Source organism: Pongo pygmaeus, chromosome 6 (assembly GCF_028885625.2).
Source record: "Pongo pygmaeus isolate AG05252 chromosome 6, NHGRI_mPonPyg2-v2.0_pri, whole genome shotgun sequence".
In the NCBI taxonomy this organism is placed as follows: Eukaryota; Metazoa; Chordata; class Mammalia; order Primates; family Hominidae; genus Pongo; species Pongo pygmaeus.
The window spans coordinates 13,093,613-13,108,226 of NC_072379.2; the positions used below are offsets into that span (position 1 = coordinate 13,093,613).

General features: G+C 52.7%; 1 protein-coding gene across 1 annotated transcript in view; it reads left to right on the forward strand.

Moving 5' to 3' along the window:
- The window catches only part of CASTOR2 (cytosolic arginine sensor for mTORC1 subunit 2), a 67,780-nt gene that overhangs the window by 39,881 nt on the left and 13,285 nt on the right, over positions 1-14,614 (forward strand). The window contains exons 2-4 of the mRNA XM_054496598.2: positions 4,483-4,553; positions 13,816-14,009; positions 14,208-14,340. Coding sequence (XP_054352573.1) covers positions 4,483-4,553; positions 13,816-14,009; positions 14,208-14,340 — 398 coding nt within the window. The remainder of the gene's footprint in view (positions 1-4,482; positions 4,554-13,815; positions 14,010-14,207; positions 14,341-14,614) is intronic.

The window sequence follows — 14,614 nt, forward strand, 5'->3', positions numbered from 1 at the left end:
ACGAGGTCTGGAGATCGAGACCATCTTGACTAACATGGTGAAACCCCGTCTCTACTAAAAATACAAAAAATTAGCCAGGCATGGTGGCGGGCGCCTGTGGTCTCAGCTACTCAGGAGGCTGAGGCAGAAGAATGGTGTGAACTTAGGAGGCGGAGCTTGCAGTGAGCCGAGATGGCGCCACTGCACTCCAGCCTGGGCGACAGAGCGAGACTCCGTCTCAAAAACAAAACAAAACAAAACAAACAAAAACAACAGGGAGGTCAAGGAGAGGGAGGGGTCTGGGGGCTGACTCCTGAGGGTAGTGACCAGAGCGATGGCAGCAGGTGCCTCCGGCTGATCTGCCCTCCCCGAAGCCCACCTGTGCCAAGGTGCACATTCTGAGATGTCCCATAGCTGGCAGAGCCACAGATTCGCTCAGCCCCTGGGGACAGGTCACTTCAACAACATATTTATACTCCATTTACACACAGGCCACTGTTGCCTTCTGCTGGTGTTTATGCCCTCCGGAATAATTTGTGTGGTCTATTTCTGGAATGTCCCTCAGAGCTGAGGGCACCGGGAGCAAGGGCCGTGTCTGTTTGCCTCCCCAGGACTCTCGGGCAGCTGGGCAGCCCCACCCCACCCAGGGAGTACCAGCTCATGGCAGTCTGGTGACTGTGGGAGTCCAGGGCTCTTTCTGAGTTCATGGGGGTCCCTAGGAAGGGTCCAGGCCTGACCAGTGATTGCCACTTACTGTGGTGATAATTTGCTGTTGTCCTCAAAGCAATTATAGATTTCACGTATCCAGGCAATACTTGCAAATTGGATATGGGACAGGCAGGGACAGAGACGTAATTTGAAAACCGAAGAGCCGGAGGGAAATTGATGAGCGTGGGTGGTTTGTTCCAGCAGAATGCCTTACACCCCTCCCAGGGGGAGAGAGGCCACCTCATGGATGAACCTAGCACAGGATTTTTTTTTTTTTTTTTTTTTTTCCCTGAGACGGAGTGGCACTGTTGCCTAGGCTGGAGTGCAGTGGCACGATCTCAGCTCACAGCAACCTCCCAGGTTCAAGTAATTCTCCTGCCTCAGCCTCCCAAGTGGCTGGGATTACAGACGCCCACCACCACGCCAGGCTAATTTTTATATTTTTAGTAGAAATGGGGTTTTGCCATGTTGGCCAGGCTGGTCTCAAACTCCTGACCTCGAGTGATCCTCCCACCTCAGCCTCCCAAAGTGCTGGGATTACAGGCATGAGCCATCGCAGCAGGCCAAGCATTTTCTTTACATTCAAGTTTATCAAGGTATGACTTAACATACAGCATAATTCACAAATTCACCCCTTTTTAGCAGACAATTCTTTGGGTTTTGACACATTTATATGATCTTGTGAGGTTTTTTTTGTTTTTTTTGAGATAGAGTCTGAATGTAATCACCCAGGCTGGAGTGTAGTGGCATGATCTTGGCTCATTGCAACCTCCGCCTCCCGGGTTCAAGCGAGTCTTCTGCCTCTGCCTCCCCAGTAGTTGGAATTACAGGTGCCCACCGCCATGCCTGGCTAATTTTTGCATTTTTTTGTAGAGACAGGGTTTCACCATGTTGGCCAGGCTGGTCTCGAACTCCTGACCTCAGGTGATCCGACCACCTCTGCCTCTCAAAGTGCTGGGATTACAGGCGTGAGCCACCATGCCCAGCCTAAATTTATGTGAATTTATATGATCTTGTAACCACCGCCACACTCGAGGCCCATCCCCCCAGAATTTCCCAGTGCCCCTCTCTAGTCAGTGTCTACCCGTCGTCCCCTGATAACTGCTAATCATTTGTCCCTATAGTTTGGCCTCTTCCAGAATATCATATGAATAGAAACATACAGTATAGAATCTTTTGAGCTTGGCTGCTTTAACTTAGCAAAATGCACTTTAGATCTGCCCGTATTAATGCATGACTCAATAGTTTATTCCTTTTAATTGCTGACCCGTATTTCCTCATGTGGACGTGCCTTAGTTTATCCTCTCTCCAGTTGAAGGAAGGACATTTGGGTTGTTTCCAATTTAGAGCAAATACAAACAGGCAATATGTATTTGCATCTAAGTCTTTGTGCGGGCACCTGTTTTCACTTCTCTTGGATGAATACCCAGGAGCAGGATAGCTGAGGCTGGGTGGTCAGTGTGTGCTGAACTTTATAAGAAATTGCCAGCTGGGTGCAGTGGCTCACGCCTGTAATCCCACCACTTTGGAAAGCCAAAGAGGGAGGATCGTTTGAGAACAAGAGTTAAAGACCAGCCTAGACAACATAGCAAGACCTCATCTCTACAAAAACAACTTCAAAAACTAGCTGGACAGTCTGGGCACAGTGGCTCATGCCTATAATCCCAGCACTTTGGGATGCTGAGGCGGGTGGATCACCTGAAGTCAGGAGTTCGAGACCAGCCTGGCCAACATGGAGACACCTTGTCTTCACTAAAAATACAAAAATTAGCCAGATGTGGTGGTGGGTGCCTGTAAGCCCAGCTACTGGGGAGGCTGAGGCAGGAGAATCACTTGAACCCGGGAGGTGGAGGTTGCAGTGAGCTGAGATCATGCCACTGCACTCCAGCCTGGGTGACAGAGTGAGAGACTCTGTCTCAAAAAATTTAGCTGGACATGGTATTATGTGCCTGTAGTTCCAGCTACTCAGGAGACTGAGGCAGGGGGATTGCTTGAGCCCAGGCATTCAAGGCTTCCATGAGCTGTGATTGCATCACTGCACTCCAGACTGGGTGACAGAGCAAGACCCTGTCTCTAAAAAGAAGAAAGAAACTGCCAAATGAATGTTTGAAGGGTTGGGCCATTTTGTACTCCCACCAGCAGCATAAGAGAGTTCCAGTGGCTCCATATCCTTGTGAAAATTTTCAGGAATAAGTTTTAAAAAGGAGCTGGAGAGGTTCTGTAGATGAGGGGGCTGCAGGGCAGCTGGCAGGAGAGAAGGCCAGGGAGGAGGGCGACCCATGGATACACCAGCCATCCCCGTCCCCTGCAACACTGTCCACTCAAAGATCCCTTTTCCATTTGCATCTTTGAGAGAGTGATACTTGCCGTTTGCCTGGTGATATGGTTTGGCTGTGTCCCCACCCAAATCTCACCTCGAATTGTAATAATCCCCACGTGTCAAGGGTGGGGGCAGGTGGAGATAATTGAATTAATTGAATCATGGGAGTGGGCTCCCTCATACTGTTCTCTGGCAGTGAATAAGTCTCACGAGATCTGATGGTTTTATAAAGGGCAGTTCCCCTGCACATGCTCTCTTGCCTGTTGCCATGTAAGACGTGCCTTGGCTCCTCCTTTGCCTTCCGTCATGATTGTGAGCACCCTCCCCACTCCGCCCCGCCAACCACCAGCCAGCCATGTGGAACTATGTGTCCATTAAACCTTTTCCCTTTATAAATTACCCAGTCTTGGGTATGTGTTTATTAGCAGCATGAGAACAGACAAATACACCTGGGTTACTCGTGGGCTTCTTTCTATCCCAGCTCCCCTCAATGGGTGGGGGTGCAGAGCCAGTTCCCGGCTTTGTGCTGGAGAGCGGGAACACCAGATAAGTGGCCAGGGGTCAGTTTCCTGCAAGCCTCTGCCTGTGCACGCTTGAACTTGCCATCTCTGCCTGCAGTACTCTCTAGGGTGCTGTGGGGGTGTGGTTCTGGCTAAATGGGGAACAGGGACACGGGCATTGAGGGGGTGATGACCCCCATCACCCAAGGACCAAAAGCCTTGAAGCCCACCCCGAGGGCCGCCTGGACACAGACCTGGGCACCAAAACCATGCCCAGGACCGAGGCCAGCAGGGTCACAGTTCTGGTCCCTGTTTTTGGGGAATAGGTGGTCTCGTTTTGGGGGTAGATGAGCAACATACCTCCCAGGCTGAGCAGTGCTATCAGAGGTGATGTGAGGTGGGGCAGAGATCTATGTCCCAAAAATGTCACGGATGGCCACATTCCTCTCTCTTTAGGGATGGAAAGTAAACCGAGGGCTGGGCTGTCAGTCAGCTGGTGGGAATTAGGCATTTTTATGACTTGGAGCTCCAGAGTTGCTGAGGAGGAGGGCCAAGACAATGGGAGGGGAGATGGGAACAGACACCTAGAGGTTACAGTGACAGGGCCATGGAAAAGACGGCTCCTCTGCCTGACCCACACTGGAGCCACCCTTCGGCCACTTCTTCCCTCCGAGAAAACTTGGGATCTCGGGCCCTCAGGCCTGGACACAATCATAGGGGCTGACTGGCTCAGAGGTCCCCAAAGATTGCGGGGGTACAGTGGGGACAATCAGCATCTCTGTGCCTCTCCTGAGTCAGAACTGAGTAGGGGGACATGAAGGGAGAGACAAACAACTTACCCGCAGTCACCCAGCAGCCTGGGGCCGGAGCTCTGGGTAAACTGAGTCATCATCTCCGGGGCACGGGTGGGCAGCTGCCCCAGGGGACCTGCCTGGACTAATGAGATATTCTGTGTCTGTCTGTCCATCCATCCAGGTGCAAGTTCTTCAGTCTGACTGAGACGCCAGAAGATTACACTATCATTGTCGATGAGGAAGGATTCCTAGGTAAGTGCTTCTCTCCCTAGGGGCTCGGCTGGACCATGCCCTGAAGTCAGGGCTGGCTGCCCACCTCCTTATTTCTGTCCCCCACCCACTTCCTTATTTCTGCCCCCACCTACCTCCTTATTTCTGCCCTCATCTGCTGGTCAGCTAGAAAAACAGCAGAGTGTATTTCCTTATCTCCCTGGGTTCTGGAGGGTCCCCTGCCCTCCTGCTCTTGAGATTGCCCTAGGAAAGACTCCTGAGTAGTAAGTAGGTACGGCGCTAACCAGCTGAGAATTAGATCAACCCAGAAGAAAAGGAACATGTTTCACTGAAACCTGCAAAGTGCTTTAGAACATCTTCAGTCAGGCGCAGTGGCTCACGCCTTTAGTCTCAACACTTTGGGAGGCTAAGGTGGGAGGATCACTGGAACCCAGGAGTTCGAGACCAGCCTGGGCATAGTGAGACCCCGTCTCTACTAAAAAATTACTTTAAATTAACTGGACATGATGGCATGTTCCTGTGGTCCCAGCTACTTGAGAGACCGAGGCAGGAGGATCGTTTGAGCCCAGGAGTTGGAGGCTGCAGTGAGCTGTTGTGGAACCACTGCTTTCCAGGCTGGAAGACAGAGCAAGACTCTATCTCTTAAAAATAAAAAAAAGAGAAGTGTCTAGCTGGCAAGGGCACAGTTTAGGAGGACTTCCCAGAACTCAAGCAACACTTGAAGTGAACCCAGCTAAGAGTAAAGAGCCAGGCATGGTGGTGTATGCCTCTACTCCCAGCTACTTGGGAGGCTGAGGTGGGAGGATTGCTTAAACCCAGAAGTTTGAGACTGCAGCGTGCTATGATCATGTCTGTGAATAGCCACTGCACTCCAGCCTGGGCAACATAATGAGACCCTTTTTTTTTTTTTTTTTTTTTTTGAGATGGAGTCTCACTCTGTCATCCAGGCTGGAGGGCAATGGCATGATCTCGGCTCACTGCAACCTCCGCCTCCCAGGTTCAAGACATTCTCCTGCCTCAGCCTCTCAAGTAGCTGGGATTACAGGTGCCCGCTACCACGCCTGGCTAATTTTTGTATTGTTTAGTAGAGATGGGGATTCACCCTGTTGGCCAGGCTGGTCTTGAACTCCTGACCTCAGGTGATCCACCCACCTCGGCCTCCCAAAGTGCTGGGATTACAGGCGTGAGCCACCTTGCCTGGCCTGAGAACTTTTTTTTTTTTTTTGAGACGGAGTCTCGCTCTGTCGCCCAGGCTGGAGTGCAGTGGCATGATCTCAGCACTGCAAGCTCTGCCTCCCGGGTTCACACCATTCTCCTGCCTCAGTCTGCTGAGTAGCTGGGACTACAGGCATCCGCCACCACGCCCAGCTAATTTTTTGTATTTTTGGTAGAGACAGGGTTTCACTGTGTTAGCCAGGATGGTCTCAATCTGACCTCGTGATCCACCTGCCTCAGCCTCCCAAAGTGCTGGGATTACAGGCGTGAGCCACCATGCCCAGCCCTGAGAACCTATTTCTAAAAAAAAAAAAAAAATTAAGTGCCCCTCCCGCCCCCCACCAGGTGGAAAACATAATGGAGGGGCACTTTCCAGGCAGATAGAACCCCATGTGTGTACAGCCACAGCTTCTAGTACTGGGGACACACTTGGCATCCCCAGGGAACTAGAGTGTGGGAAGAGAGACAGGAGGACAGGGCTTGCCTGGAGGAGGAGGGATCTTTCCTGATCCCTCCATGTGGCTGCACACACATGGGCTTCTCTGCCTGGAAAACACCCCTCCCTTTATGGTTTCCACCCGGCATGCGGGCACTTAAATTTTTTTTATTTTTTTTATTTTTATTTTTTGTTAGAAACAGGTTCTTGCTGTGTTGCCCAGGCTGCAGTACAGTGGCTAATCACAGATGTGATCATAGTGCATAGCAGCCTCAGACTCCTGGGCTCAAACAGTCCTCCCACCTCAGCCTCCCGAGTAGCTGAGAGTAGAGGCGTGTACTGCCGTGCCTGGCTCTAGACTTTTTCCTGAACTTCCCTCCTATACTTTATTTGGGTTAGAAGCAGCATGGGGAGACTTCTGCAGCATGGCTCTTTCTGGGGGCTCAAAAGAGGAAGTTCCTGGTAAGCTCATGTGGTCATGGAGGACTTCCTGGAGGAGGTGATATTTTTGCTGGCCTTTTGGGGAAGGAAGAAAACATGTCAGAGGAGAGTTGAATGAGAAAGTACAGGAGCAGAAGCAAGGACCAGGTCCAGCCTCTAAAAAAGGGGAAGACAGAGGTAGGCAGGGAAAGTTTGGATCTTATTCTTTAGGCATTGGAGAGCCATTGAAGGTTGTTGGACTGGGTTAGGGCTGAGTTGGGGTAGAGTCCCCTGGGGTGTGTGTATGTAGGAGAGGGAACGGGGAGTGAAGTAGGAAATTCCCGGGGGTGAGTAAGCTCGGTTCAAATAGAGGTCCCTGGGCCCAGGCTGAGACCCTCAGCTTGGCCCAGGGAAGGAATTGCCCGCAATCCCTCAACCCTGCCATTCCCCAGAGACATCCATAATGGCCTTGTGACTTTTGAAACTGCCTTGCCCTGCCCCTCCCTGAGCCTTTCCCAGCTGCAGGCGCAGCACTGGGGAAGCAGATTTCAATTAGCCCAGCAAGGCCGGAGGCTAGCCAGCCAGCCTTACCTCTGTGACTTCAGGGTAAGGCCTTCCCTTCCAGGGTGTGTTTCCTGGTCAGCAAACCAGGCTGCTTGGAAATCCATTATTGCTCAAGAAAAAAAAAATTGAGTGGATTTGTTTTCTCTCTCTCTTTTTTTTTTGAGACGGAGTCTCACTCTGTCACCCAGGCTGGAATGCAATGGCATGATCTTGGCTCATTGCAATCTCCACCTCCCAGGTTCAAGTGATTCTCCTGCCTCAGCCTCCTGAGTAGCTGGGATTATCACCCGCCACCATGCCCAACTAAATTTTTGTATTTTTAGTAGAGATGGGGTTTGGTTTCACCATGTTGGCCAGGCTGGTCTCAAACTCCTGAACTCAAGTGATCCGACTGCCTCGACCTCCCAAAGTACTGCCAAAATATTAGCATTTTGGCCAGGCACAGTAGTTCACATCTATAATCCCAGCACTTGTGAGGCTGAGGCAGGCAGATCACCTGAGGTCAGGAGTTCGAGACAAGCCTCGTCAACATGGTGAAACCCCGTCTCTACTAAAAATACAAAAATTACCGGGGCATGGTGACACATGCCTGTAGCTCCAGCTACTCAGGAGGCTGAGGAAGGAGAATCGCTTGAACCCACGATGCAGGGGCTGCAATGAGCCAGGATCATGCCACTGCACTCCAGCCTAGGCGATGGAGCAAGACTCCATCTCAAAAAAAAAAAAAAAAAAAAAAAAAAAGGAGTTCGAGGCCGAGCGCGGTTCCTCACACCTGTAATCCCAGCACTTTGGGAGGCCAAGGTGGGTGGATCATGAGGTCAGGAGATTGAGACCATCCTGGCTAACATGGTGAAACCCTGTCTCTACTAAAAATACAAAAAAAATTAGCCAGGCGTGGTGGCACGCGCCTCTGGTCCCAGCTACTCGGGAGGCTGAGGCAGGAGAATGTCATGAACCCGGGAGGCGGAGCTTGCAGTGAGCCGAGATCGTGCCACTGCACTCCAGCCTGGGCGACAGAGCTAAACTTTGTCTCAAAAAAAAAAAAAAAAAAAAATGGAGTTCGAGACCAGCCTGACCAACATGGAGGAACCCCGTCTCTACTAAAAATACAAAATTAGCTGGGCGTGGTGGCGCGTGCCTGTAATCCCAGCTACTCGGGAGGCTGAGGCAGGAGAATCGCTTGAACCCGGGAGGTGGAGGTTGCAGTGAGCCGAGATCGCGCCATTGCACTCCAGCCTGGGGGACAGAGTGAGACTCTGTCTCAAAAAAAAAAAGAGTAAAGACCCATTTTACAAGCGAGAAAGCAAGCAGACATTAACTTGCCCAGAGTTAGTGAGGGACAACCAAGCCAGGACGGAAAGTAGGAAATGCTCTCAAGGCGTCTCTAGTCTAAATAAGGAGAAAGTGCTGCCGGAAAGTAATGTGAGAAGACGGTATACCACCATGTGTGGCCTAGGACAGTCTGAGAAGACTCTCAGGGGGCTGTGGCAGGATTTGGGGTGGGCCTAGGGGCTGCAGTATGAGGCTAGGAGGACAACTGTACCCCTCATCTCCTTGGACGTTCTGAGTCAGAAGGATAATTTAGTTTTTGTTGCTTGCTTTTCTCGACGCAGTCTCACTTTGTCCCCCAGGCTGGAGTGCAGTGGTACAATCTCGGCTCACTGCAGCCTCCACCTCCCGGGTTCAAGCGATTCTCCTGCCTCAGCCTCCTGAGTCGCTGGGATTACAGGCTTGCACCACCACACCCGGCTAATTTTTTTTTGTATTTTTAGTAGAGACAGGGTTTCACCATGTTGGCAAGGCTGGTCTTGAACTCCTGACCTCAGATGATCCTCTTGCCTCGACCTCCCAAAGTGCTGGGATTACAGGTGTGAACTACTGCACCTGGCCCACTGGCTAGTTTTTGGGATTTTTTGTTTTTTGTTTTTTTATTTTGTTTTGAGATGGAGTCTCGCTCTGTTGTCCAGACTGGAGTGTACTGGCACGATCTCAGCTCACTGCAACCTCCACCTCCTGGGTTCAAGCGATTCTCCTGCTTCAGCCTCCTGAGTAGCTGAGACTACAGGCATGCACCGCTATGCCCAGCTAATTTTTGTATTTTTAGTAGAGACAGGGTTTCACCATGTTGGCCAGGCTGGTCTCGAACTCCTGACCTCAAGTGATCCACCCGCCTCAACCTTCCAAATTTCCAAAGTGCTGGGATTATAGGCGCGAATCACCGCGCACAGCCCACTGGCTAGTTTTTGTGTTTTTTGTAGGGGAGTCTCACTGTGTTGCCTATGCTGGTCTGGAACTCCCGGCCTCAAGCAATCCCTCACCTTGGCCTCCCAAAGTGTTGGGATTACAGGCGTGACCCCAGGAAGAAGGATGCTGGCTCTGGCATGGGGAATGAAGGCCGGTGCCCTGTCACCCCATTCTGCAAACCTTCAGCGCTGCAAACATTGCTTTCCACCAAAGGGCCTCTTCTGCCACTCTTAACATGAGCCAGGGTGCGTGTTCACTGGCAGCTTTGATATTTAGAAGCTAGCAGCTGGCCAAGGTTCAGTGGATGCTGGGTCTTTCCTGGGATGGCAGGGGATGGCTTGTAAATGACATTAACCAGCAGAGTTCCTTGTTCAATGTGAACGTTGTTAAGAGATTTTGGTCTGAGCACAGGGGATCATGCCTGTAATCTAGCCCTTTGGGAGGCTGAGGCAGGTAGATCGCTTGAGCTCAGGAGTTCAAGATCAGCCTGGGCAACATGGCAAAGCCCCGTCTCTACCAATACAAAAATTAATCTGGTGTGGTGGCACATGGCTGTGGTCCCAGCTACTTGGTGGGCTGCGGTGGGAGAATCACTTGAGCCTGGGTGGTTGAGGCTGCAGTGAGCCATGATTGTACCACTGCACTCCAGCCTGGGTGATAGAGCAACACCCTGTCTCAAAAAAAGAAAAAAAGAAGGTCTTGGCTCAAATGGATGCAGTAAGTCTGTGTGGCAGACAGAGGGGTTGTACATGTGTATATTCTGATTTTTTACGTGTGTGTGTGTCTGTGTGTGTGACTGAGTCTCACTCTGTCACCCCGGTTGGAGTGCAGTGACACAATCTCGGCTCACTGCAACCTCCGCCTCCCGGTTCAAGTGATTCTCATGCCTCAGCCTCCTGAGTAGCTGGGACAGGTGCCCACCACCATGCCTGGCTGATTTTTATATTTTTAGTACAGACAAGGTTTCACCCATGTTGGCCAGGCTGGTCTTGAATTCGTGATCTCAAGTGATCTGCCTGCCTTGACCTCCCAAAGTACTGGGATTACAGGCATGAGCCACTGTACCCAGCCTCTTTTAAGCATTTAATGAGCACTGTGTGCAGTGCTAGGTGTCCTGACAGATTCAGAATAATGTTAGAAGCCTCTGGGTAATGGGTGGAAGCTTAGACTTGGAGTTAGAGGGTCCCAGTGCTCATTTAGGCTCCACATCACCAGCCCTCAACCCATCACAGTCCCCTTGTCTGTGAACTGGGGACAGCGGTACATCATTGTGATCCATGCCACGCGTGGCAAGGCATGGTCAGCAGGCAGTGACCGATCAAAAGGTGGAGAGGTGGCCAGGCAAGGTGGCTGACACCTGTAATCCCAGCACTTTGGGAGGCTGAGGCGGGCAGATCACTTGAGGTCAGGAGTTCGAGACCAGCCTGCCCAACATGGTGAAACCCCTTCTCTACTAAAAATACAAAAAAAAAAAAAAAAAAAAAAAAATGAGCCAGGCATGGTGGTGCGCACCTGTAGTTCCAGCTACTCAGGAGGCTGAGACACGAGAATCGCTTGAACCCGGGAGGCAGAGGTTGCAGTGAGCCGAGATCGCACCACTGCACTCCAGCCTGGGCGACAGAGTAAGACACTCTCGCTCAAAAAAAAAAAGCAGCAACAGCTCTGGGTTCTTCCCACGGCTGAGGCCGTGAGCAGGGTGGGTAGACCAATCCATCAGACAGGCTGCCTGCTTCTGGCCAGCTGCTGATTGACCTGAAATCCTCCAGCCAGCAGCAGCCGCCTGTTCCCCCGCACCCATGTTTCCAGCTGGTCTCAGGCCTGGGCTTCTCCCCAAGACCACTCTGGGAATCGTCCAAACCTGCCAAGAGACTCCTAGTGGCAGAGTCTTGGTTATGTCAGCACCCCCTCAAGGTGCACATATGCACCCCAGCACTTCACCGCCTCGGAGGCTATATCAGCAGCCGCTTCCGCTGGGGAGGACAGAGCCAGGATTGGCCCCTCAGAGCCCGAAGCCTGCGCCTTTGATAAGAGACAGGCCTCCCACTGCTCAAGATTGGGGCCGCCCTTTCCCATTTCTGTGCAGCCGCCTGCCTCTCTAGCCACCCACTGGCTGACCACTGGTCCTTCTCAGCCAGCGGGACCAATGGGCTCCCTGGGCTGTGGTCACCATGGTGACCGGAGCTGGGCAGGTAGGGACAGGCATGGGCCTCACTCAATTTCCCTCCTGTCAGGCCATCTTGCCTGCCAGCAGAGCCCAGCCCGTCTTTCCCCAGGAATCTTCATCACAGCTGCCTTAGCTCACCCATCTCTGAGCCCCTCTCTCCCTTTTTATCGATTTATTTTTTGAGACAGGGTCTGGCTGTGTCACCTAGGCTGGAGTGCAGTGGTGCAGTCATAGCTCACTGCAGCCTTGAAATCCCAGACTCAAGCTATCCTCCCACTTCAGCCTCCCAAGTGTCTGGGACCACAGGCATGTACCACCACGCCTGGCTCATTTATTTATTTTTTTTATTTTTTTAGAGATGGGGTTTCACTACATTCTCCAGGCTGGTCTCAAATTCCTGGCCTCAAGCGATCCTCCCACCTTGGCCCCCCAAAGCAGTGGGATTACAGGCGTGAGCCACTGCCTCCAGCCTCAGCACCTCTCTTTTTAGCCCCCTATTTTCTTAGGGACTTGGTACTTTTCATTTGGTGCCCAAGATAGAGCCTGGGTTCTTGAGCCAGACCCGCACTGGAATCCCGGCTCTGTTATTTCCTAAGTGATCTTCGGCAAATCACTGAGCCTTCCAGGTCCAGGGTTTCTGGACCGTTGAGTGTACAGTGAGCAAAATAACCCTGCCTTGGCCAGGCGCAGTGGCTCACGCCTGTAATCCCAGCACTTTGGGAGGCCAAGGCGGGTGGATCACTTGAGGCCAGAAGTTTGAGACCAGCCGGGCCAACGTGGCGAAACTCCGTCTTTACTAAAAATACAAAAATTAGCCGGGCCAACGTGGCGAAACTCCGTCTTTACTAAAAATACAAAAATTAGCCGGGCCTGGTGGTGGGTGCCTCTAATCCCAGCTACTCGGGAGGCTGAGGCAGGAGAATTGCTTGAACCAGGAGGCAGAGGTTGCAGTGAGCCAAGATCATGCCAATGCACTCCAGCCTGGGTGAGAGTGAGGCTCCTTCTCAAAAAAAAAAAAAAAATCCTGCCTCCTTGTGGGATGCAGTGTCAGAGTTCACCTCCCTGTGCCGGGCCCCCTTCCCACTCGGGGCCTGGAACTGGGTGGGTTTAGGCAGGTGCCCGGTGATGCATGAAGAGCCCCGAATGCAGCCTGGGCTCGAGTCTGCGGCTGTGTGTGGACACACGTAGTGTGTGCCTGTGTCCCACGTTCAGGGCTACTCAGGGACTCTGTCTGCAGGGCAGGGTGAAAGGGATGGCTCCGACGTTTGGATTCTGGGTTTTCATGAGCTAGGTAAGGAGGCTTAGCAGTTGCTGCTGCTCTGGCCTCCCCACCCTGCCAAAGTCAGTGCCAGCCCCCGGGACTTCCAGGCTCTCAGGAGGGACATGGGTGACAGTCACTGCCCCCCATGATGCAGCATCTTCAGGGGCCCTCCTGGAGTTGCCTGTTCTTCCAGAGAAGCCCAATGTGCAGGGCTGGCTGAAGGGGGAAGAGAAACCCCAAAGCCCCACCCAGCCTTTTGCTGGCCTCCCCTCCACCCAGAGCCTCCCTGGGAGGTCTCCAGGAACCCAGTTTGAAAGCCAGTTACACGTGAGACAATGGGCATGATGACAGCATCAGACCCACAAAAGGGTTGTAAGAACTAAAGATAAGGGCATTACCCACTACTGATGCCATCGTTTTACGGCTGAGGAAACAGGCTCGGCGCAGATCAACCACTTGCCCACGTGGCTGCCTGGGATGTCCTGTGTCATCTGAGGGCCTTCCCTGCCCAGTCCTCCCAGAAAGCAGCCTTTGATTCAAATCCCATCCTGTTGAAGGCCGGGCGCGGTGGCTCACGCCTGTAATCCTAGCGCTTTGGGAGGCCAAGGCAGGAGGATCCCTTGAGATCAGGAGTTCGAGACCAGCCAGGCCAACATGGGAAAATACCATCTCTACTAAAAATACAAAAATTAGCTGGGTGTGATGGTGCATACCTGTAATCTCCGCTACTCAAGAATCACTTGAACCCAGGAGGTGGAGGTTGCAGTGAGCCGAGATCGCGCCACTCCGGGCACTCCAGCCTGGCGACAGAGCAAGACTGTCTCAAAAAAAACAAAAAATCCTGTTGGAAAGTGAGGCAAGGCACAGGGTGGAGCTGGCCCCAGAGCCTCACTCTCCACCTCTCTGGCCTGCCTTGCCCTGCCCTTGGGACAGCTGGAACCTCAGCAGTCACAGGGCTGCCTTCTGTGTCTCCCTCCAGAGCTGCCCTCCTCGGAGCACCTGAGTGTGGCGGATGCCACCTGGCTGGCCCTGAACGTGGTGTCCGGCGGTGGCAGCTTCTCCAGCTCCCAGCCCATCGGCGTGACCAAGATCGCCAAGTCAGTCATCGCCCCACTGGCCGACCAGAACATATCCGTGTTCATGCTGTCCACGTATCAGACAGACTTCATCCTGGTGAGCTGACCGTCACAGACACGCCTTGCACACTCACGCCTGCCTCTGACACACTCACTCCCATCTCCCACCCCTTGCAGCCTTGCCCTTCCACGCTATTCCAGGGTGGGGGCAGAGTCTCAGGGTGAGAGGTCGGTGCCCCAGACCCACATCCCCCAGGGCCACCAGGCACACACGGCCTCAACTTCTTGCCCCTAGGTGCGTGAGCGGGACCTGCCCTTTGTCACCCACACGTTGTCATCAGAGTTCACCATCCTGCGGGTCGTCAATGGCGAGACCGTGGCAGCCGAGAACCTCGGCATCACCAACGGCTTCGTGAAGCCCAAGCTGGGTGAGCTGGGGGCGGGGGTTTGTGCAGGGGAAACCTCACGAAGTTACCAGGCCCAGCCGCAGACCAGCCTTGCTCTCAGCACGGTCTTCTGCCCACTGAGTACGAATGGAGTGCCAGGCAGAACGGGATGCAAAGGGCCCGGCACGGTGGCTCATGCTTGTAATCCCAGCACTTTGGGAGGCCGAGGCAGGCAATTCACCTGAGGTCAGGAGTTTGAGACCAGCCTGACCAACATGGAGAAACCCTGTCTCTACTAAAAATACAAAATTAGCTG